Source organism: Phacochoerus africanus, chromosome 8 (assembly GCF_016906955.1).
Source record: "Phacochoerus africanus isolate WHEZ1 chromosome 8, ROS_Pafr_v1, whole genome shotgun sequence".
NCBI lineage: Eukaryota > Metazoa > Chordata > Mammalia > Artiodactyla > Suidae > Phacochoerus > Phacochoerus africanus.
In genome coordinates, this window is record NC_062551.1 from 62510285 (window position 1) to 62534906 (window position 24622).

Genomic DNA, 24622 nt, shown 5'->3' on the forward strand with positions numbered 1-24622 from the left:
CACTTGTCTGAATGGCTAAAAATAATAAAACAGAAATTTCAAAGGCTGGCCAGGACGCAAAGCATCATAAAATCTCATTTGTTACGGATGGAAAAGCAGTATGGTACAACCACTTTGGACAGGAGTTTTGCAGTTTCCTACAAATTTCAACATAGACTTACTGTATGACCCGCAAATACACCCCTAGGTATTTAACCAAGGTGCTGTTACGGACTGAACTCCCACCTCTTGTCCCATTCATGATGAAGCCCAAATCCTCCCAGCGGGGGCCTTTGGGAGGTGAGTAGGTCTGAGGGTGCAGCCCTCATGAACAGAATCAGTGCCCTTTAAAATGAGATCCCAGAGAGATCGCTCTCCTTTTCAGCTGCACCCAAGTCATTTGGAAGTTCCTGGGCCAGGGATCGAATCCCAGCAGCAGCTGTGACCTACCCCACATCCTTAACCCAGTGGACCACAGCGGGAAGTCCCAAAGCGCTCCCTTGCCCTTTCCACCATGTGAAGACACAGAAAGAAGACAGCCATCTATGAACCTTGGAACTTCCAGACATTCTTAGGAGATGGACTTTTCTTGGGATGCAGCAAGGTGCCTTTCCCTCAACCAAGAGGGTAGGAGGTGGGAGTACAGGTAAGCAGCATCTCTTCCTTAACTTTTCTGAGATTTCTTTCCACTAATACCTGTCCATTTAATAGGACTTAACTTTATAGACTAGTTTTGGAATTCCCTAAAGCACACCTGACTGAGCAGATGATATCTGCCCTCAAAGTGGATGCCTTCAGAGGTTTTGTTTTGTTTTTGGTCTTTTCAGTGCCACACATGCAGCACATGAAAGTTCCCAGGATAGGGGTCAAATCAGAGCTGCAGCTGCTGGCCTACACCACAGCAACACCAGATCCAAGCCACGTCTTCGACCTACACCACAGATCACGGCAATGCTGGATTCTTAACCCGAGTGAGGCTAGGTATCGAACCCTCGTCCTCATGGATACTACTCAGGTTTGTTTCTGCTGAGCCACAGTGGGAATTCCTGGGTGGTTTTTTTAAAATTTTTTTCTTTTGTAGCTCTGCTCGCAGCATGCAGAAGTTTCTGGGTCAGGGAGCAAACCCGGGCTACAGCAGAAACCAAAGCCCTAGCAGTGACAATGCCAGATCCTTAACCCCCTACATCACCATGAGACTTTTTTTCCCCCAAAAAAACTGAGTTAATTAACTTGCTTGTCAGGGGAATACACCAAACACTTCACCAGGCAGGAGCACAGAAAGTTAAAGTTCTATTTTTTTTTTTTTTTGTCTTTTTGCCATTTCTTGGGCTGTTCCCGAGGCATATGGAGGTTCCCAGGCTAGGGGTCTAATCAGAGCTGTAGCTGCCTGCCTATGCCAGAGCCACAACAACGGGGGATCTGAGCCACATCTGCGACCTACACCACAGTTTAACCCACAGAGCAAGGGGCAGGGATGGAACCCGCAACCTCATGGTTCCTAGTTGGATTCATTAACCACTGCACCACGACAGGAACTCCAAGTTCTAAAAGAACTACAAAGGGCAATATATTCCTTTCTTACGGCTGCCGTAACAAATTACTACAAACTGTGGCTTCAACCTACAAAAATGTATTCTGGAGGCCAGAAATCTGAAACAAGTCATATGGGGCTAAAATCAATGTATCAGCAGAGCTGGGTCCTTCTGGAGGCTCTGGGAGGGATATCAGCTTCACTGCCTTTTCCAGCTTCTAGAAGCAGCCCACAACTTCTGCCTCCATGGTCACATCTCCTTCTCTGACTCTGATCCTCCTGCCTCCCTCTTATAAGACCTCTTGTGATGACACTGGGCCCACGTGGATAACCCAGGATAACCTTCCCATCTCAAGATCTTTTTATTTTTTTGCATTTTAGGGGCGCACCCACAGCATACGGAAGTTCCCAGGCTAGGGGTCTAATCGGAGCTACAGCTGGCATCCTACACCACAGTAACGCCAGATCCAAGCCGCATCTGCGACCTACATAGAGCTCACAGCAATGCCAGATCCTTAACCCACTGAGCGAGGCTAGGGATTGAACCTCCAGGCTCATTGTTCCCAGTCAGATTCATTTCTGCTGCACAATGATGGGAACTCCCATCTCAAGATCTTTAATCACTCCCTCCAAGTCCCTTGGCCGCAAAAGTTATCAAAGGTTCCAGGGGTCAGGATGTAGACAGAGGTGGGAGGCCATTATTCAGCCTACCAATGAAGGTTCCTGACTGCTGTAATGAAGTACTGTAACCCAGCCTTCGGGAGAAAAAAAATTCCTGGGTCTGGACAGGAATGGTTAAAAGTAGCCCTACTGGCCATGAGTCAGGCAAAGCTTGTCAGAGACTACGCCCTGGGGTCTCTCCACTTCAGCCATCATCCCTGGTGTAGAGGAAGCCCAGCACCAGGTTGGGGTGTCTCCAAAGCAAGAGCTGCTGCCCAGGAAGAGCTTTCTTAATTTGTGTGAAAGTGAAGTGTAGCCTATCAGTGGCCCTGCTGGAGTCTCAGCCAAGAGCACAATGAAAGAGTGCAAGGTACGCCAGAAGAAAGAAGGAAGGGGCAGGCAGTTTTCTTTGATATTTGCATTAGTTCTCTATTGCTGCATAACAAATGACCAGAAACCTAGCAGCTTAAAACAACACAGATTTTCTCACAGCCCTAATGAACTCAGGGGCCTTCGATCAACTCTGTCTCCAGAGGAGCAAGTCAAAATTCCAAGGGGTGCCACCTGGGGCCTGCAGCCACGCCAAGCAGTGTGAGCAGCTCTCCTAGGGCCAGTACTGCACAGCCTCAGGAGAGACACTCCCAGGTCCTCCCAGGCCTTTCTGTAGCCTCCTATTCCCATTCGTTGAGACCCACCCTCTCTTCCACAGTAATCACCCTCTCATTATCTAAATCCCTAAGAAGGAAATTATTCTCCTGTCCTGAGCTGTGGGATGTTGATTCCAGAGAAGCATCTGCCTAGATGCCCCCATCCATGCTTGAGGCTGCCTGGTGACCCTGACCGAGGACCTTCTGGTTTAAAAAAAGTCCAAAAAGGAGTTCTCGGAGTTCCCATCATGGCTCAGTGGAAACTAATCTGACTAGCATTCATGAGGACAAAGTTCGATCCCTGCCTTGCTCAGTGGGTTAAGGATCCAGCGCTGCCATGAGCTGTGGTGTAGGCTGAAGATGCAGCCTGAATCTGACATTGCTGTGGTTGTGGCATAGGCTGGCAGTTACAGCTCTGATTTGACCCCTAGACTGGGAACCTCCATATGCCTCAGGTGTGGCCCTAAAAAGGGAAAAAAAAGAAAAAGTTCTCCTATGGCACAGCTGGTCGTGGAGTGGCTTGGGCTGCTGCTGTGGTGCAGGTTTGACCCCCTGACTTGGGAACTTCCACATGACATGGATGCAGAAAAAAAAAAAAAAGTTCAATGAAACCCCAAACTGCCTCCTGTTATCTCCACCTTTTTATTCCTCATCAAATTATTATAACATGATATGCTGTTATATGTATGATGATATGTATGACTTGTAATAGAGGAAAAATCATACGCAATTAACAGTCCCCTAGAAAAACCACATTTATTTCTCCATGATCAACGTTCAATCTACATTGTATGTGTGCACATCTTTACATGGCTGTAGCAACAGCAAATCTTCTATTTTATGCTTCTGGTTGTTGGCCATATTATAAGCACTTTCAGTATGGGGACAAACCTTTCATCATTATGGTTTGGCATGGCTGCATGGAACAAATCAGAAGTTTCCCAAATTTATAATGAGGGGTGACAATGTAAACATAACCCAATAACATGTTTTTTTGTTTGTCTCAATAACTAAAGCAACACATCACTTTTCTCAGCAGCAGATCTTTCCTTCTTGGTAGGAACCTGCTTTGGTCTCCTCTTAAGAGGGATAACATCACTGTACATCACAAGCAACTTCCTCATCCAGTTGCCCCTTCTGAAATGAGTCCTCAGCCTCTGGCAGTACTGTAACACAGAATACATTCAAATAGCAATCACTCTAATTCTGTGGTTGCTGTGGGGCAGAACACTGTGTGGGGTCTCTCACCAGGATGCCTTTGCAAGTAAAACCGTAAGGGCTCCTGCCCAAAAGCTTCCCTCATTGGATTCTAGTGAGTTTGCTTATGTACAGTAAGGCATACACTCCCTATTGAAGGACTTCTCATCCAGATTACACAGGTTTCTTCAGTTTGAGGACCCTGATGCACAGGTAGGTGGGTTCTCCAGGGAAGTATGGTCCTGATTTGTGCAGGTTTTATTCCAGTGTGTGCACTACTATGTTTGGTACAGGCTAAATCATCCCTGAAGGCTTTTCCATATTACTACCATCCTGTATTCTCTCCAAGAGTTCCCTAAGGTATAGACTTAACAGTATGATAAGGAATGTCTCACATCCATCAATTCACTGAAGAGCTCAACAAAGTCTTTTCCTGACTTTGACAGGGAGGAACTATCCCTGAAGATACTTCTCTTTCACACAGGTTTTTGAAAGCCTGTAGGGAGAGATAAATATGGCCCGCAAGCTCATTAAAGATCCACAGGCTGTTCCCCAGGGTGTGATCTTTGGTGTCGGATGAGGGAAGAGCTCCTTCTGAATGTTTTCCCACACTGAGGACAATGGCTGGGACCCTCCCTGCTGTGGAGTCTCTGATGTACTGCCAGGTGAGAGTTCTGCTTGAAGGACTTTCCACAGTCTGGACACTGGTATGGGGTCTCCTTGGTGTGAATTCTCTGGTGCTTGGTCAGACAGGAGCTGTCCCTGAAAGATTTGCCGCACTGATTACATTCATAGGGCTTCTCGCCAGTATGAGTCCTCTGGTGCCGGATGAGGCCGGCGATGTTCCTGAAAAGTTTCTGACACTGGTCACAGCCATAGGGCTTCTCGCCAGTATGAATCCTCTGGTGTCTGATGAGGTAAGCACTCTCAATGAAAGTTTTCCCACATTCTTCACACTCATAGGGCTTCTCCCCAGAATGGATTTTTTGATGCACAATAAGGTGAGAGTTACGGTTGAAGGATTTCCCGCATTCCACACACTCAAAGGGCTTCTCTCCAGTGTGAGTCCTCTCGTGCTGGGTGAGGTATGAGCCATCTCGGAAGGCCTTTCCACATTTGCTACATTCGTAGGGCTTCTCCCCAGTGTGGATTCTGAGATGCACTGTGAGGTGAGAGATGTCTGTGAAAGGTTTCCCACACTCATTACATCTATATGGTTTTTCCCCTGTATGAGTCCTTTGGTGCAGAATCAGGGATGAATTTCGATTGAAGGTTTTCCCACATTCTAGACATTCATAAGGTTTCTCTCCAGTGTGAATTCTCTGGTGTTGTGTCAGAGCAGACCCATCACTGAAGGCTTTCCCACATTTACTGCATTTATAAGGCTTCTCTCCTGTATGGATTCTTTGATGCACAATCAGGTTGTAGTTCTTGGAGAAGGACTTTCCACACTCATTACAGGTATAAGGTTTCTCTCCAGTGTGAGTTCGGTGATGTAAAACAAGAGAAGAGTTCCGTTTGAAGCACTTGCCACATTCAGTACATTTATACAGCTTCTCTCCAGGGCTGCTCCTCTTGTTTTCATTAAGAGATGAACTCAGGGTAAAGATGTCCCCAAAATCCTTACCTTCATACAATTTCTTTCCTCTTTTCATTATTTTTTGTTCACCAAGAGGGGCAAAAGGATTGAAAGACTTAACAGTCTCGGGGTATTTACAGGGTTTCTCTCTAGTTTGAGTTCTTCCAAATTGAATAACTTCTATGGAATGATTGAAGGTTTTCCCACAGGCATCACTGTCACTTGTTCTCCTAGCTACATAACTTTTGTGACAACTGTGTAAAGCTGGGTCACAATCCAGACTTTTAACATCTGAGCCACGTACACAGAAACCATTTATTGTAGGAACTCTTTGATATCGTGGAAGGTCTGGGCTCACACTCAAATGCTCCCCAAATCCAGGATATTCATGAACTGCTTTCTGAGCTCCTGGTTCCTCCTGAGTTAAGGCTGATTGCTTCAAACATCCCTCCTGGCTCTCACAATTCCAACTGTCATCTAAAATGGAGAAATGAGGACCCTGTCTCGTAAATCCTTCCAACTCCATGTCACAGGACAGTTCTTCAGGAAGGTCTTGAGCTGTCATTTTCAATCTTGTGTTCCAGGCTAGAAAGCAAAGAACAAAAAAGACAGATTAGGTACATGAAGCTGTGTCTAGAAAAGGAATGAGAAATAATAAAAGGTAGCACATGGGTGTGTATTTTTACTTGTTTTCTTTTTTTCTTTTTTTGCCCAAGAAGTTCCTGGGCCAGGGACTGAACCTTCACCAAGACTTGAGCCATTGCAGTGACACCAAACCTTAACCTGACACATCACAAAGAACTCCTGTTTTTTTTTTTTTTTTTTTTGAACTTTACATCTATACAAGGGGGAGAAAGTGAGATTCAAGGGATGGAGTTGCAAACAGGGTGAAGAAGCACCACAGCATTTGCATCCTCATAGAGAACAAGCAGCAGGAATGGTGTTGGGGGTAAACATCACCAAAAGGATCAGTGGAGACTAGGAAACCACAGTCAAGGTGTCACTGCTCACAAAGGAACACCCTCTCAGTCACTGAGCGCTTGTCCCCCATTTCCCCTACTGACAATCAGTAATCACTCCAGAGCTTCCATTTCACAAAGGGCTTGTGACTGCAATGAATGACAGTTCTCACCCCACCTTTGTTGGCAGAGTTCTGCCTTCATCGATGGGACACAGCAGATGCCTGGTGACCTGAAAGTTCTGAAATTCCTAGATATGTCAATGACTTCCTTGCAGGGTTATTACAAGAATCACCTCATATCTGAGGCTGGTTCTGAGCTGGGGAACAGACAGTTTTGTAAGTGGCTGCATGTCTTCACTGCTATGGATCTTTGACTTGATACTACCAGACAACTGGCTCTAATTTTTTTTTTAAGGTAAAATGAAATTAGACACTTAGAAAAAAAATTTTTAAACTTCAGATGGATAAACATTTCAACATAAAATCAAAGTTTATTTATTTATTTATTTATTTATTGTCTTTTTCAGGGCCGCACCCACGGCATACGGAGGTTCCCAGGGTAGGGGTCCAATCGGAGCTACAGCTGCTGGCCTATACCAGAGCCACAGCAACACTGGATCTTTACCCCACTGAGCGAGGCCAGGTATCAAACCCGCAACCTCATGGTTCCTAGTCGGATTCGCTTTCTTCTGCCCATAGCGGGAACTCCAAAAATCAAAGTTTAAATTATTTAGAGTACCTTCACAAATGGGGCAGTCTTCATCAAAAAGCAAAAACTATACACAAAAGGATTAACAACTTTGACTTTTAACCAACATTAAAAATTTCCAAACAACAAAAGACACAAGAATCAAAACACAGGTAGCAAGTGGAGAGAAAATAGTATGAAGCATCCAAGAGTCAAAGGAATAGTGCCCAAGATCTACCAAAAAATTTTTACAGAAAAGCACAAAAAGGGGGGGGGGTAAAGGATACCAAGAGGCCTTTCACAGAGAGAAAACAGAAATATTCTGAAAACATGAATTTTCTGCCCATTCTCATCATTTAGGCAATCACAAACTGCAAATTTAAGAACACAAAATAAGGAGTTCCTGTTGTGGCTCAGCAGTAAAGAACCCGACTAGTATCCATGAGGATGCAGGTTCGATCCCTGACCTTGCGCAGTGGGTTAAGGATCTGGTGTTGCCCAGAGTTTCATTGTAGGTCACAGTCGTGGCTGAGATCTTGCATTGCTGTGGCTGTGGTACAGGCTGGCAGCTGCAGCTCTGATTCAACCCCTGGCCTGGGAACTCTCATATGCCACAGGTGTGGCCCTAAAAGACCAAAAAAAAAAAAAAAAAGAAGCACATTTCATATGAGTAAAAGTAAAATAAATATAAAGCCTGGGCAGGTCATGCAGGAAAAGAGCTGGGGGGCATGAAAACGTGGTCAGTCCACTCAAGAGGGTGATTTGGTTGTGGCAACTGCAACATAAAACTGGCACATTCCAGTACCTTACAATTCCACTGTCAGGGTCTTATTAGACTCAGAAAGCCTGAGTCCCAAGCATAACTAGATATCAAGCTATACCTAAGGAGCTGGCTGTAAAGGCCAACAAGAAAAAGACACATCACTAGTGAAGGAATGAATAGTACTGATAAACTGGTAACAAAAATAGAACTCTGTGGTAATGAAGGTTACTTTCAAAGTGCTGAGGGAAAAACCTGTCAGGTACATGGGTGTTCAAGGGTGAAAGTAAGATTAAAAAAGCTTCAGAAAAGCAAAGCAGGAGTTCCTGCTGTAGCACAGTGGGTTAATGATCCAGCTTGTCTCTGTGGAGGCATGGGTTCTAGCCTGGGGCCAGCACAGTAATTTAAAGCTCCAGCATTGCTGCAGATGTGGCATCTGTTGAGGCTATGGCTGGGATATGATCCCTGGACTGGGAACTTCTTCGTGGTGCAGGTACAGCTGAAAAAGGAAAAAAAAAAAAAATTAAAAAGCAAAAGCAGAGTTCATCTCCAAGGACACCAGTCAAAAGAATTAGAAAACAAAAACAAAAACTGTTCTTCAGAAAAAAAAAATTTAAAAAAACCCAAAGGAAGGAATGGAGGGAACATGTATTTAAATCAAATGCAGCACTGATCATATAAAATGCAGCAACAGCAATGACTCATGGAGTTAACATCGGGATGAATTAAAATACCAAATGGCAGTGGGTCTGTTAGACAAAAAAGTTATGCTGATGGGTTTTTTTGAGGGGGGTGGCAGGGGCCATGCCCACAGCATGAGGAAGTTCCCAGGCCAGGGAATGAACCCGTGCCACTGCAGTGACAATGCCAAATCCCTAACCACTAGGCCACCAGGGAACTCCCCTGAAGGTCTTATATTGTTCATGATTCATGTTAGACCTGGTCAAATCAGGAATAAACGATTAAGTGCTGGGTAAAACTTCCAAGCCCACAGAGCAAGCAGTTTTCAACCACAGACAGTTTTACTCCCAAGAGACACTTGGGAACGTCAGGAACACTTCTGATTGTCATGACTGGTGGACAGATGCTACTGGAATCTAAGTATGCGGCTAAACACCCTTTTAAATGTTCCTGGTGGCGAAGTGGGTTAAGGATACAGCGCTGTGTTACTGCTGTGGCTCAGGTCACTACTGTGGAACAAGTTCGATCTCTGGCCCAGGTACTTCCATGTGCTGAGGGTGTGGGCGAAACAAACAAACAAACAAAAAAAAAACCCAAAACAAACAAACACAGACAGGCCCTCACAAAACAGAATGACCCAGCTTCAAATGTCAATAGTGCTAAAGAGGAAAAACTCTGCTGCAGGAGAAAATAATAATAAAAAAACCCCAAATCAATCCAGAAGAAGGTAGTAAGGGAGGAAAGCACTGAAAGGGAAGGTTAAAATAGAAAATATGAAATAGGACATCACCAATAATAATAAATATAAGTGGCCTTGATGGGCAAAATAAAGACACTGCAGAGCTCCCTCAGTGCAAGAGTGGGCTAAGGATCCATTTTGTCACTGATGTGGCTCGGGTCTCTACTGTGGCACAAGTTAAACCCCTGGTCCAGGAATATCCACATGCCATGGGTAGAGCAAAAAATAAATAAATAAAATAAACAAATAAATAAATAAATAAACTATGTCAGACTGCATTTTAAAATGTGTTTAGACAATGGAATACTACTCAGCCATAAAAGAGAATGACATAATGCCATTTGCAGCAACATGGATGGAACTAGAGAATCTCATACTGAGTGAAATGAGCCAGAAAGACAAATACCATATGATATCACTTATAACTGGAATCTAATATCCAGCACAAATGAACATCTCCTCAGAAAAGAAAATCATGGACTTGGAGAAGAGACTTGTGGCTGCCTGATGGGAGGGGGAGGGAGTGGGAGGGATCAGGAGCTTGGGCTTATCAGACACAACTTAGAATAGATTTACAAGGAGATCCTGCTGAATAGCATTGAGAACTTTGTCTAGATACTCATGTTGCAACAGAACAAAGAGTGGGGAAAAAAAATGTAACTGTAATGTATACATGTAAGGATAACCTGACCCCCTTGCTGTACAGTGGGAAAAAAAAAAAAAAGTGTAAAAAAAAATGTTTTTAGGAGTTCCCATCATGGCTCAGTGGTTAAGGAATCCGACTAGGAACCATGAGGTTGCAGGTTCGATCCCTGGCCTTGCTCAGTGGGTTAAGGATCCGGCGTTGCCATGAGCTGTGTTGTAGGTCACAGACAAGGCTTGGATCCCATGTTGCTGTGGCATAGGCTGGTGGTCACAGCTCTGAATGGACCCCTAGCCTGGGAACCTCCATATGCTGTGGGTGCGGCCCTAGAAAAGACAAAAAAAGACTAAATAAACAAATAAATAAATAAAATAAAAATGTGTTTACAACAGACACAACAAAAGCAAAAGATCACAGAGGATAAAAGCCAATGTCTGGAACAGATTGTATATTTCTCTGCTAAGAATAAATTTCAAGTATAATAATGGGGCAATACAACAATGGCAAAGATGTCTACATTAAGAGCATGCCTCCAAACGCTCTGCTTCAAAGTCAGGAAACCCAGCTAAACTGGGAGGGTTTAGTGAACCTCTTTCATAAACAGAAATTCAGAAAATCGGAATAGAGATAAGCATGAGAGAATATAATCAGCCAGCCTGGTGACATAGTTGGATGAAGGGTCACTATCAACAATTAGAGCCAAAGGGGAGTTCCTATTGTGGCTCAGCAATAATGAACCTGACTAGTATCCATGAGGATTGGGGTTTGATCCCTGGCCCTGCTCAATGTGTTAAGGATCTGATATTGCCGTGAGCTGTGCTATAGGTCGCAGGCGTGGCTCAGATCTAGAGTTGCTGTGGCTGTGGTGTAGGCAGGCAACTACAGCTCCGATTTGACCACTAGCCTGGGAATTTCCATATGCCACAAGTATGGCCCGAAAAAAAAAAAAAAAAAAAAAAAGACAAGAAAAAAAATTAGAGTCAAAGCACAAATGGAGTATTTGCTAACAATGGCCAGATATACCAGGCCAAATAACAAGCTCAACAAAGGCCAGAGCACAGTCTCTTGACTATAAATGTGATTAAGTTAAAAGCCAATAACAGAAAAGCAAAGTAAAAAAAAAAAAAAAAAAAACACCAGGAGTTCCTGTCCTGGCTCAGCAGAAATGAATCTGACTAGCATCCATAAGGACACAGGTTCAATCCCTGGCCTTGCTCAGTGGGTTAAGGATTTGCTGCCGCCATGAGCTGTGGTGTAGATGGTAGATGCAGCTCAGATATGGTGATGCTGTGGCTGTGGTCTAGGCCAGCAGCTACAGCTCCAATTCAACCCCTGACTCGGGAACCTTCATATACTATGGGTGCAGCCCTAAAATTAAAAAAAGACCAAAAAAAAGTTTTTTAATTAAAAAAAAATTTAAAAAATTAAAAGAACAGTAACAGCCAAATACAAAAAGTAAAAAATAATAAATTGAGCAGTTCCCGCCGTGGCGCAGTGGTTAACGAATCCGACTAGGAACCATGAGGTTGCGGGTTTGGTCCCTGCCCTTGCTCAGTGGGTTGACGATCCGGCTTTGCCGTGAGCTGTGGTGTAGGTTGCAGACACGGCTCGGATCCCGCGTTGCTGTGGCTCTAGTGTAGGCCGGTGGCTACAGCTCCGATTCAACCCCTAGCCTGGGAATCTCCATATGCCTCGGGAGCGGCCCAAGAAATAGCAACAACAACAACAACAACAAAAAGACAAAAGACAAAAATAATAATAATAATAATAATAAATTGAAAATCCTTACTGACTTGGAAAAATAAAAACTGGTTTTTCAGTAATTCACAAATCAAAGAGCAATCCTAAAAATCAGAAAGTATGGAGAACTGAGTAACGAATGGAAATGGTACCTCTCAAAACACATGGCAAAAAAGGATGCAGCTAAAGTAGTTCCTAGGTAGGAAATGTTGCTCTTTAATGCCTTTATTTTTTGTTTTTTAATTTTAATCTTATTTTATTTTTGCTTTTTAGGGCCACACGCATGGCATATGGAGGTTCCCAGACTAGGGGTCTAATCGGAGCTGTAGCTGCTGGCCTACACCACAGTCAGTGACGCCAGATCCGAGCCGCGTCTGCCACCTATACCACAGCTCACGGCAACACGGGATCCTTAACCCACTGAACGAGGCTAGGGGTCAGACCCGAACCTCATGTTCCTAGTTGGATTCGTTTCTGCTGTGCCATGACGGGAACTCCTTTAATGCCTATATTTTAAAAAGAAGACTGAAAGTCAATGGGCTCACTCTTCAACTTAAGACTTAAGGGAAAGAGGAGTTCCCATTGTGGCACAGCGGAAACAATCTGACTAGTAGCCATGAGGTTGTGGGTGTGATCCCTGGCCTTGCTCAGTAGGCTAAGGATCTGGCATTGCTGTGAGCAGTGGTGTAGGTCACTAACATAGTTCGGATACTGCGTTGCTCTGGACATGGTGTAAGCAGGTGGCTACAGCTCCAATTTGACCCCTAGCCTGGGAATCTCCATATGCCACAGGAGCGACCCTAAAAAGCAAAAACAAAACAAACAAAAAAACCCAGAGTCTGTTATTGGAGGGAACTCCCACTGTGGCATAACAGGATCAGTATCAATTGGGGAGCCACTGGGACATGGGTTCGATCCCTGGCCCAGCACAGTGGATTAAGATCCCACATTGCTGCAGCTGTGGCTTAGGTCATGACTGTGGTTCCTTTCTGATGCTTGGCCCAGGAACTCCATATGCTGCAGGACGGCCAAAGACGATTAAAAAAAAAAGTCTATTATTTGAAAAGACTAGGAATTTCTGAAGTGGCTCACTGGAAACAATCTGACAAGAATCCATGAGGACACAGGTATGAGCTCTGGCCTCACTCAGTAGGTTGAGGATCCAACATTGCTCTGAGCTGCGGTGTAGGTCTCAGACCCAGCTTGGATCTGGCATTACTGTGGCTGTGGCATAGGCTGGTAGCTACAGTTCTGACCCCTAGCCTGGGAAACTCTATATGCCAAAGGTGTGGCCCTTAAAAGAAAAAAAAAAAAAAAAAAGGAAATGAAAAGACTAATGAAATTACTTTTTGGCAAGCGTTTAACCATAAAAAAATGAACAAGGAGTTCTCGGTGTGGCTCAACAGGTTAAGGACCTGATATCGTTTCTGTGAGGATGTGAATTTAACTCCTGGCCTCCATCAGTGGGTTAAGGATCTGGTGTGGCTGTGGTGTAGGCCCCAGCTGCAGCTCTGATTCAACCCCTGGCCCAGGAACTTCCATGTGTTGCAAGTATGGCTGTAAAAATAAAAAATAAAAAAAGATAAAGATTGTACACATAGGTGATATTCGTTTTAAAATGGGGATGTAATTGAGATACAGAAGAAAGTCACCAAAATGGTAATGTTGGATTTATTCTAGGAAAGCAGGGACTGTGAAACATTAGAACATATACTGACACAATTCCCCACATTTTCGGATTATAGAAGACAGGCGCCTACATCCTGTCTTTTTTTTTTTTTTTGTCCTTTTTTTGCTATTTCTTGGGCCGCTCCCGCGGCATATGGAGGTTCCCAGGCTAGGGGTCTAATTGGAGCTGCAGCCACTGGCCTATGCCAGAGCCACAGCTACGCGGGATCCAAGCCGCATCTGCAACCTACACCACAGCTCACGACAACGCCGGATCGTTAACCCACTGAGCAAGGGCAGGGACCGAACCCGCAACCTCATGGTTCCTAGTCGGATTCGCCACGGCGGGAACTCCCATCCTGTCTTAATAAATTCAGAAAGTAATGTGAAGAAATTTCATCCAGCCTCAACATCAAAACGCTCTAAGATGAAAATAGTAGACCCCTATACCCTATGTCAATAAATTGATAAAGTATCTTAACAAAAGCTCCACTTCATGATGAACATTCTTAACAACTAGGAACATGGTGAATTACGGTAAATATCACACCCAAGGAAACCTCAGAACTGTTCACTCTGAAGCCAAGATCAAGACCTCAGATGCCTGCCGTGTCCACCGCATTCAACAGAGACGCAGAGGGCCAGCTGGTCCAGAGAACCACACCACCAGCTGTCAGTCCTGGACGCTCCTACGTTTCAGGCCTCCTGAAGGTACCCTGCTACAGGGCTACATGCTGCCTATACTGAGCCTTCTGCATAGACTGGGCCTATAGCTGTCCTGTGAAAATGAGATAGAGAGCCCCGTCCTGCAGGTCTGTAGGGGAAGGATATATGTGTGCATTTAAAGGAAGTGAGGTAAGTCAGACATATACAGGATGATACCACTTAGTACAATTTTTTAGACACACAAAATATTCTGGAAGTAAAAATACTAACATGCCCTGACCAAAGCCGTGACCATGACTGTCTTGGGGGTGTGGACGGGAAAAGGCCTTTAGGAGTGAAGGGAATATCCATTTCATCTATAATAGATATTTATTTGAATGAAATAAGACTTACAAACCATTAAGAAAGTGAAAAGACAATCTACCAAATGGGAGAGAATAACTACAAAGCATGTATCTGATAAAGAACTTGTAGAAGATATAGGTAACTCATAACCCAATAATAACAGGACAACCCAAATTATAACAAAAGGCAAAGGATCTGAATAGACATTTCTCCAAAGAAGACATACGGCTGACCAATAAGCACAGGAAAAGATGACCGGCATCATTAACCATGAGGGAAATGCTCATCAAAACCACAGCGAGACACCATCTCACACCCACCAGTGTGGCCAGTATCAAAAAAGACAGTAACATGTCTTGCGAGGATGAGAAGAAACTGGAACCCTCATACACTTTGGGGGGAAATGTAAAATGATGCAGAAGCTTTGGGAAAACAGTCTGACAGTTTCTCGAAAAGTTAAACATGGAGTTATATGACCCAACAATTCAACTCATAGATATTTACTAAAGAAAAGGGTAAACAAATGTCTACGCATAAATTTCTATATGAATTATGAGGTCAGAGCATACTATTCATGATAAACAAAAATAGAAACAACCCAAATAAATGTCCATTAAACCAAAGAATGGATAAACAAAATGTAGACATACACACTATAGAATATGATTCACCCTTAAGAAGGAATAAAGTACTATAAATGCTTCAACAACAAAGATGAATCAAGACTTCATATTGTATAATCCCATTTACATGAAACATCCAGAAGAGGCAATTCCATACAGACTGAAAGCCAACCAATGGTTGCCACGAGCTGGGAGAAGGGGTTATGGGGAGTGACTGCTAAAGGGTATGGGTTTTTTTTCCTTGGACTCATGAAAATGTTTTGGAATTACATAGTGGTGATGGTTGCACAACTTTGTAAATATTCTAAACCAGTGAACTGTGCACTTTGGATGAATGAATCATATAGTATGTGAATTACATCTCAAAAAAGCTGTGAATTTGCAGCAACATGGAGGGACCTAGAAACTATCATGCTAAGTGCAGTCAGTCAGACAGTGAGACACCATCACCATATGCTATCACTGACATGTGGAATCTAAAAAAAGGACACAATGAGCTTCTTTGCAGAACAGATACTGACTCAGACTTTGAAAAACATATGGTTTCCAAATGGGTAGAGGATGCTGTGGGGGTTTGGGTTGGAAATGCTATAAAATTGGGTTGTGATGATTGTTGTCCAACTAAATGCAATAAAATTCACTGAGTAATTAAAAAAAAAAAAAAGCTGTGATAAGTAAATTCGCACCTGTAAGGGGGGAAGTTTCGCCTAGCCTGACCTGCGGTGCTTGACCTTGGCAGTTCTTCCCGTGGGGTATGTGGATTTCCATGGAGGTGTCAGGTTGTCACAAAGACGGAAGCAGAAGGACCTGCTAGCATCTGCTGGGCCTTAGCTGGGGATGCACATTGTTCCCACGCTTGGGACTGCTGCACATGATGCTTGACCATTCTGTGGACCACAGACCCTACAGCTATCAACCTCGGGTACTTTCGAACAGAAAACACTATGTGTATTTTAAGAGCATTACAGGAAAGGTGCCTTCCTTTAGGAGAAGGAAGCTGAAAGGAAATCCAGATACAGCCCCGAATTCATGAATGCACTCCCTATTCCGCATCTCTCCCCTTAAGGAAAACTGGCCATTACAGCTCTACATCCAATAAATGACAGCATGAGTGCCATAGTAAGGTTACTGCAAAAGAACACACACCAGCATAGAGGAGGATATTAAGACAGACTTTGAGGGAACAGTATAAAATTAGAGTATTTAATGCAAGAATCCCATTCAATTTCATTAAGATTGTTTTTATTTTTTTGTCTTTTTTTTAGGGTTGTACCCAAGGTGTATGGAGGTTCCCAGGCCAGGGGTCAAACTGGAGCTGTAGATGCCGGGCTACGCCACAGCCACAGCAACGCGGGATCCAAGCCACATCTGTCCCCTACACCACAGCTCACAGCAATGCCACATCCTTAACACAGAGTGGAGCTGGGGATTGAACCCACATCCTCATGGATACTAGTCAGGTTCATTACCACTGATCCACAACGGGAACTCCAATTTCTAAAATTTTTAATTAAAAAAAAATTTCTTTTGCTATTTTTTTGGCCGAGCCCCCGGCCTGCAGAAGTTTCCCCACCAGGTAGCAAACCTGCAAAACAGCTGTAACCAGAGCAACAGCAGTGACAACGCAGGATCTGCTAAGCCACGAAGGAATGTCGATTAAGGTTTTTTAAAAAGTCTCATTATTACTGCCTTCATAAACATCAGTGTATTGCTTTTTACAGCAACACAATGACACAAAAACTATGTTATAAAAATTTCATCTTGGAATTCTTGCTTTGGCTGAGCAGGTTAAGGACCTGATACAGTGTCTATGAGGATGTGGGTGCGATCCCTGCCCTCACTCAGTGGGTTAAGGATCCAGCACTGGGCAAGCTGTGGTTTGGACTCAGATGTGGCTTGGATCTGGCACTGCTGTGGCTGTGGTGCAGGCCAGCAGCTGCAGCTCCAATTAGAGCCTGGCCTGGGAACGAACCCCTAGCAGGTGCAGCCTTAAAAAGGAAAAAAAAAAAAAATTTCATTTTGATGCTGTTCACAAACTTTGGGGGTTCTCTGTTTTTCCCCCACTCCTCCTCTGACCCTGTGCTCAGCCAGCCACAAGAGCACTTCTCTAAAACGCCAGTACTACTAATTTTCCTCATCATCATTCTCTTCTCCACGGCCACCAAAGCCTTTCCACCCTTTCCACGGTCTCCGACCGAGGCTTTCCACCCAGTGAATATCGCCCTAACATGTACTGAGACTGCTGGTCTGTCTGGAGAACTGCTTTCTGTGCTAATTCTTCCTGATGCTGTTCCAGTCATAGCAGAGGGGGTGACTGACCCTTCACCTGTCACACAAGATCATCCAGACAGCACCGGTTGCTCTAACTGCGTAAGTGCTTCAAATCCCCTTCCACCAAGGTAGTGTCTTGCTTCCCTTCCTATTTAACACACCTGGTCTGAATCCATGTCTGCAACACTTACTGTTCCAGCAGCATCCGGCCACACCTCATCTCATTCAATTTCATTGAAGACAATTATTCTGTCCTATTTCTTTTAATTCAAAATACAGTCTCTAGCACCAGACTGTTTCTTTTGTCTTTGAGGTAGCTGTGCCCAGCATTTAAACATAGAAATAAAATTTTTAAGACAAAGGTCTTTCCTTTTATTGATTGCAGCTACTGATCATAAAGAGTGAACATTACACAAAAATTAACTCAAACTGTATCACAAGCCTAAATGTAAGAGCTAAAATTATAAAACTTTTAAAAGAAAAACAGACATAAATCTTCAGAAACATGAATATGACACCCAAACCGCAAGTTGCGAAGTAGATAAATTGGGACTAATCAAAATTAAAACCTTTTGTGCTTCAAAGAATGTAACTAAGAAAGAAGAGCACACACTTCACTGACCTGATTTCTCTCTGTATGAGCACTGTTATTTCTACACAAATAAGTGAAGGTTAATTAGCAGTATAACTAAAGAGTAATGCCATCAGTCTCCCTCAGATGAATTAAAAAAAAAAAAAAAAGAAAGCAAGCAAGGAGTTCCCACTGTGGTCCAGCAGGTTAAGAACCCAACATAGGGTCTGTGAGGATATAGGTTCAAACACTGGCCTTGCTCTGTGGGTTAAGGATCCAACGGTTGGATCCAACGGTTGTCTCTGTGGAGGACTGGACTGATCCCCAGCCTGCAACTTCAGGCTGAGAGGAATGGAGGAAATGAGAAGTGGCTGCTAATGGGCACAGGTTTTTCATTTGGGGGATAATGAAAACATCTTAAAACTGATATTGGTAATACATGCACAACCTCCTGATTATAACGAATCATATAATGAATCACTCATGAGGGTGAATTATATGGTATGTGAATTATATCTCATTACAGCTGTTTAAAAAACTAAGCAGGTGCTGAACCTGCTGTGGTGGGAAATACTGGTCTAGACCCCACTTAGCATGTTTCCGATGCTACATGCTAGAAGTTAATTCTACAGGAACGTGACAAACCTGTGGAGAATTCAGAGGCACTACCTCTGAAGGGCTTTATCCCCGCTCTCAATGACCCTGCAGAGGGATCCACTTAGGCCGGATGACTGGGTATTTAATATCACTGGTTGCCGGACCTCAGCTTTCTGACTCTGTGTGTTTCCTGCCATCTCTGTGAACCACACACAATAATGTTTACTTTACCTGTTCAAGTGATATATTCTTTTAACAAAAATAGTTTGCCGCCAACTTCGGTCCTGTCCTAAAAAGCTGCCCATCTGGAGTTCCCGTCATGGCTCAGTGGTTGACAAGTCCAACTAGGAACCGTGAGGTTGCGGGTTCGATCCCTGGCCTTGCTCAGTGGGTTAAAGATCCGGCGTTGCCGTGAGCTGTGATGTAGGTCACAGACAAGGCTTGGATCCCGTTGCTGTGGCTCTGGCGTAGGCTGGCGGCTACAGCTCCAATTCGACCCCTAGCCTGGGAACCTCCATATGCCGCGGGAACAGCCCAAGAAATGGCAAAAATACAAAAAAAAAAGAAAGAAAGAAAGAAAAAAAAAACCTGCCCATCTGATTACCAATTGTGATAAACAGTCTGACTTTTTTTTTTTTTTTTTTTGCTTTTTAGGGCCACACCTGCAGCATATGGAAGTTCCCAGGCTAGGGGTCAAATCCGAGCTATAGTTGCTGGCCTACACCACAGCCACAGCCACGCCAGATCCGAGTCGCATCTGTGACCTACACTGGATCTCACGGCAACACTGGATCCTTGACCCCCTGAGCGATGCCAGGGATTAAACCTTCATCCTCATTGATCCTAGTCAGGTTCATTACTGCTGAGTCACAAGGGGAACTCCCCCAACTTTATTTTTGATGACCAACTGCTGACAGTTTTTAAAGCTCCCCTACCCCAACCACCTACTGCCCCTTCTTCTTCTGCCCCATCTAGCCAAACTAACAAGAAAGCCTGAGTGCTTTCTCCTTGATGTTGGCAAAAATTCAAGCCATGCAAGTTCCAACCAATGCAAGGCCACCCCCAGCCCGGATCCATTCTCTAATCACTTTCCTGCTCTCTCATGCTGTTTTTGGATCACATTGGGAAGCCTCTCCTGCTCTCCCAACACAGTCTCATTATGTGAGTAATAAACCTTTTAACCTCTTGGGGTAAAATATACAAAAAGAGTGTGTACACGTGTGTTTGAGGCAGGGAAAAAAGAAAGATTAAGCTAATGTAGCAAAGTGTTGATAATTTGATGATCTGGATGGTTTTACAAGTGTTCAATGAACTATTCCTGCAACATTTCTGCAGGTAAAAAATTTTCAAAATAAAAAGTTGGGGAGTTCCTGTTGTGGCTCAACAGAAACAAATGTATTATCCATGAGGATAAAGGTTTGATCCCTGGCCTTGCTCAGTGAGTTAACGATCCAGGGTTGCAGTGAGCTGTGGTATGGGTCCCAGATGTGGCTAGGATCTGGCATTGCTATGGCTGTGGTGTAGGCCAGTAGCTACAGCTCCAATTTGACCCCTAGCCTGGGAACCTCCATATGTCTCAGGTGAGGCCCTAAGAAATATTTATGTATATAAATAAAATTTAAAAATTAAAAAAATAAAAAGTTGGGTTGGAAGGGGGCGAAACAAGTAATAAAGTTACTTCTTGTGACTGAAAAAAAAAAGGCTTGATGTTTTCAACATTTTTTACAAGCCCAAGTCCCTAACAATCAAAAAAAAAATTTAATTGGCAAAGGATAAGGGATCTTTCTGGGGTAATGGTAATTTTGATAAAGCTTTCGATTGCATTTATCACAACTCATCCTGTGATACAATGAAGATTTGTGCATAAGTCAGTTTTCCCTCCAAAACTTAAAAAGCAATATTGAACTCTACTGATGTTACGCACAGTCAGATGTTTGACGGGAAGTGGAGTGAAATCTACCACTTTGGGTTTTTTGTCTGTTTTTTGAGGGGACCGCAGCATGTGGAAGTCCCAAGGCCAGGGATCAAACCGTTGACACAGGAGCGACCCAAGCCGCTGCAGTGGCAATGCCGAACCCTTAATCTGTTGTGTCACAAGAGACCGAAATCCGCCACTCTGAATGTGTCCTTTAAAAGACTGGTGGGAGTTCCCGTCATGGCTCAGTGGTTAACGAATCCGACTAGGAACCATGAGGTTGCGGGTTCGATCCCTGCCCTTGCTCAGTGGGTTAACGATCCGGCGTTGCCGTGAGCTGTGGTGTAGGTTGCAGACGCGGCTCGGATCCCGCGTTGTTGTGGCTCTGGCGTAGGCCAGTGGCTACAGCTCCGATTGGACCCCTAGCCTGGGAACCTCCATATGCCGCGGGAGCGGCCCAAAGAAATAGCAAAAAGACCAAAAAAAAAAAAAAAAAAAAGACTGGTGGACGGCTAAAAGGGTAGATAAATGGAACAAAGACAGGGGACTCGCAAGCATAGCAGATGTGAATGCGTTCATATAGGACGCACAAGTTTTTCAACTTTTCCATATAATAAACTATCGGAGGAAGAGGAGCTAAGAAAACGAACCGCTAAACAAGGGAGAAGAAAGCCAAGTGGCTCCTAACAGGTGGGAAAACGAAGCAAGACCTAACTTTGCAGCTATAAGTGGGCAAAAAGCGGGTGATCTGACACCTGCCAGACTCAGTGGGAAACGACACAGTCTGCGGGCCCAACGCGTCCACCTCGGCCCTCCCACCACCCCGCAGCAGAAGGGCGGCTGACGGGTCAGGACACCCCGTAGGCTGGGGCAAAAGGGTCCCTATGGCAGGACCGGCTCCACTGGAGCGCGGAACCGCGGGGGGAATCCCTGGGCGTCCTCAGCCCAAGAGGGCGCGTCCACACCCGCCGGGGGCGTCCTCACCCGCAGAAGGGCGACGTCCACACCCGCAAAAGGGGGACTCCCCTACCAGCTGGGGGGGCGTCCACATCCGCAGAAAGGGGGCGTCCTCACCCTTCGCCAGGAGTCTACACCCGCTGGGGGGCGTCCTCACAAGCCAGGGCCGCCGCCCCCCAGTGCGCCCTGCCGCCCAGAGAGCGGGGCGCTCCCACTGCCCGCGGCGGGCAGACGCGCCGCTCCAGCCGCACCAGGACCCGGCGGACACCGCCCCCCGCCACACACCCTCAGCCTGCGAGCGGAAACTGGAACCGAAATGCCCAGGGGCGAAGCCGACTCACCTCGGCCGGGCGGGCGGCACCGGCGCCGGCGGCGGCGGCCATGTTCGGCGCAAGTGCGCGTGCGCGCGCCAGGCCCCGGATGAGCGAGTCCCAGGAGGCGCCGCGGCCTCCGCCCGCCCGGGTGGGACGCAGACGGGAGCTCCCGCCTCGCCTCCCGCTGGAGCTGCCTCGGGGTCTGCGGCTGCGCGGGGTCGCCCCAGGCTGCCGGACGCCTTTCGGCAGCTCTGCGCCCACCCTGCCCCTGATGCGGGACTTCGGAGACGTGCTGTTTACCTACTCAGCCGCTTGCTGATGTCCGTGTTCCTTCGCTGGCGTCTGTTTACTCCTTTGGCTTTAATCAGAGGACGTTTTCGCCTGGCCTTGTTTTCATGTACAGTATAATTTACCGAAATTATTCTATACCATCATTCTTTTCGAGGAAAATATGTTAAAATTCAGTTAAGGGCACCTCAGTATTCATTGATAGAATAGTTATTTACTTAGAAATCCAAACAGAAGGTAGGCATTTTTTGAATTAATGGAACAGTTACGTAAAGATTCTAGATTAGGAATGGAACTCAATTTATGCGATGTGGAGAAGTCAGTGGATAAATTAGTAATACGCAGTTAGAAAATGTGCTTTGAAATGTGCTCAGTCTTAATGTGTGTGTATAAAATAAATCAGTCCCTGAAATAAATAATAATTCATATAGATACAAAAAATAATAAATACCCACACTCCAACCACGCAGCATGACCGCGGGGACGGGAAACCCCCAGAGGAGCCCAGGCAGGGTATGTGTGAGGCCTCAGCTACTGGGAACGTGCCTTCCCCACTTGGCCTAAGTCAAGGTCAAAGAGACAATTCTCAAAGGATCTCCCACGTACAAATATTATTTATGCTTCATATTGGTGATTGTCTTTTTTTAAAAGTTCAAGTACAGAAGTTCCCGTTGTGGAGCAGTGGAAACGAATCCAACTAGTATCCGTGAGGATACAGGTTTGATCCCGGGCATTGCTCAGTAGGTTAAGGATCCCACCTTGCTTTGAGCTCTGGTGTTTGCCTGAGCAAAAATAAATAAATAAATACAACTGAAGTATAGATGATTTGCAGTATCGTGTTAGGTTTTTTTGTTTTTCGTTTTGGATTTTTAGGGCCGCTCCTGAGTCATATGGAAGTTTCCAGGCTAGGGGTTGAATTGGAGCTGCTGCCAGTCTACACCATAGCCACAGCAGCATGTGATACCAGCCGCATCTGCAAGCTACACCACAGCACACAGCATCACTGGATCCTTAACCCACTGAGCAAGGCTGGGGATCAAACTCACATCCTTATAGATACTAGTTGAGCCACAATGGGAACTCCCAATATTGTGTTAGTTTTAAGCATACAGTGAAATGAGTTAGTTGTATATATTTTTCAGATTATTTTCCATTATAGGTTATTACTGTATTTTGAATATAGCTCCCTGTACTATACAGTAAATCTTTGTTGCATATCTATTTTACGTATCATAGTTTGTATCTGTCAATTCCATACTCCTAAATTATCCCTACCCTCCCCCCTTCTCCCTTGGCAACCATAAAATTGTTTACTCTGTGAATGTCTCCATTTTGTATATAGATTCATTTGATAATTTTTTAGATTCCACATATAAGTGATATGTTAATATTTGACTTTGTCTTACATAGTGTAATATTCCCTAGGTCCATCCATGATGCTGCAAATAGCAATATTTCATTTACAGCTGAGTAATATACTATTGACACACACACACACACAACATCTCAGTGTGTGTGTGTGGGGGGTGGGTGTGTGTACACCACATCTAAACCAGCCACCTCTTAATAAGCCTTTGGGTTGTTTCCATGTTTTGGCTGTTGTATTTGGTGCTGCTATGAATATTGGGGTGCATGCATCTTTTCATTAATTATTTATTTATTTGCTTTTTTCAGGGCTGCACCTCCAGCATATGGAAATCTCCAGGCTACAGCTGGAACCAGAGCTGCAGCTGCTGGCCTCCACCACAGCCACAGCAACACAGGTTCCAAGATGCATCTGTGACCTACACCACAGCTCACAGCAACACAGGATCCTTAACCCACTGACTAGGGCCAGGCATTGAACCTGCATCCTCATAGATGCTAGTTGGGTTCATTACTGCTGAGCCACAATGGGAACTCTGCATGTATTTTTTCAAATTGGTGTTTTTGCTTTTTTCCGGATATGTGCCCAGGTGTAGGATCGCTGGATTATAGGGTAGTTCTATTTTTAGTGTTTACTTATTTATTTACTTTTTGGTTTTTTTGGCCGCCCCACAGCATATGGAGTTCCTGGGCCTGGGATCAGCTCCAAGCCATAGCTGTGACCTAAGCTGCAACAGTGCCAAATCCTTTAACCCACTATGCCTATCCGGGATAGAACCTGCATCCTGGCACCACAGAGATGCTGAGGATCGCATTGCACCACAGCAGGAACTCCTATTCTTAGTTTTTTAGGAACCTCCAACTGTTTTCCATTGTGGCAGCACCAATTTACATTCCCACCAGCAGCAGAGGAGGGTGCCTTTTCTCCCACACCTTCTCCTGCATTTCTGGGCGTTCCCAGGCTAGGGGTCAAATTAGAGCTATGGCCTCCAGCCTACACCACAGCCACAGCAATTCAGTTTCCGAGCCACGTCTGCAACCTACACCACAGCTCACGGCAACGCCGGATCGTTAACCCACGGAGCAAGGCCAGGAATCGAACCCACAACCTCATGGGTCCTGGTCGGGTTCATTAACCAATGAGCCATGATGAGAACTTCTTTTTTTTTTGTCTTTTGTCTTTTTTTTTTTTTTTTTTTAGCGCCACACCTGCAGCATATGGAGGTTTCCAGGCTAG

At 44.8% G+C, this 24622-nt stretch overlaps 1 protein-coding gene across 1 annotated transcript; it reads right to left on the bottom strand.

The window, feature by feature from the left end:
- Nucleotides 1-3547: 3547 nt before the first annotated feature.
- On the bottom strand, nucleotides 3548-21813 carry ZNF329 (zinc finger protein 329). Its single transcript, XM_047790935.1, has 2 exons — nucleotides 21760-21813; nucleotides 3548-6178 (listed from the first exon to the last, which is right to left on the bottom strand). Exon 2 carries the CDS (start codon nucleotides 6156-6158, stop codon nucleotides 4545-4547), a length of 1614 nt encoding a protein of 537 aa, XP_047646891.1. The 5' UTR covers nucleotides 6159-6178; nucleotides 21760-21813; the 3' UTR covers nucleotides 3548-4544.
- Nucleotides 21814-24622: the final 2809 nt, after the last annotated feature.

Bases quoted from the DNA above. Each gene is read 5' to 3' on its own strand.
- ZNF329 (XM_047790935.1), bottom strand. From the start codon at position 6,158: ATGACAGCTCAAGACCTTCCTGAAGAACTGTCCTGTGACATGGAGTTG.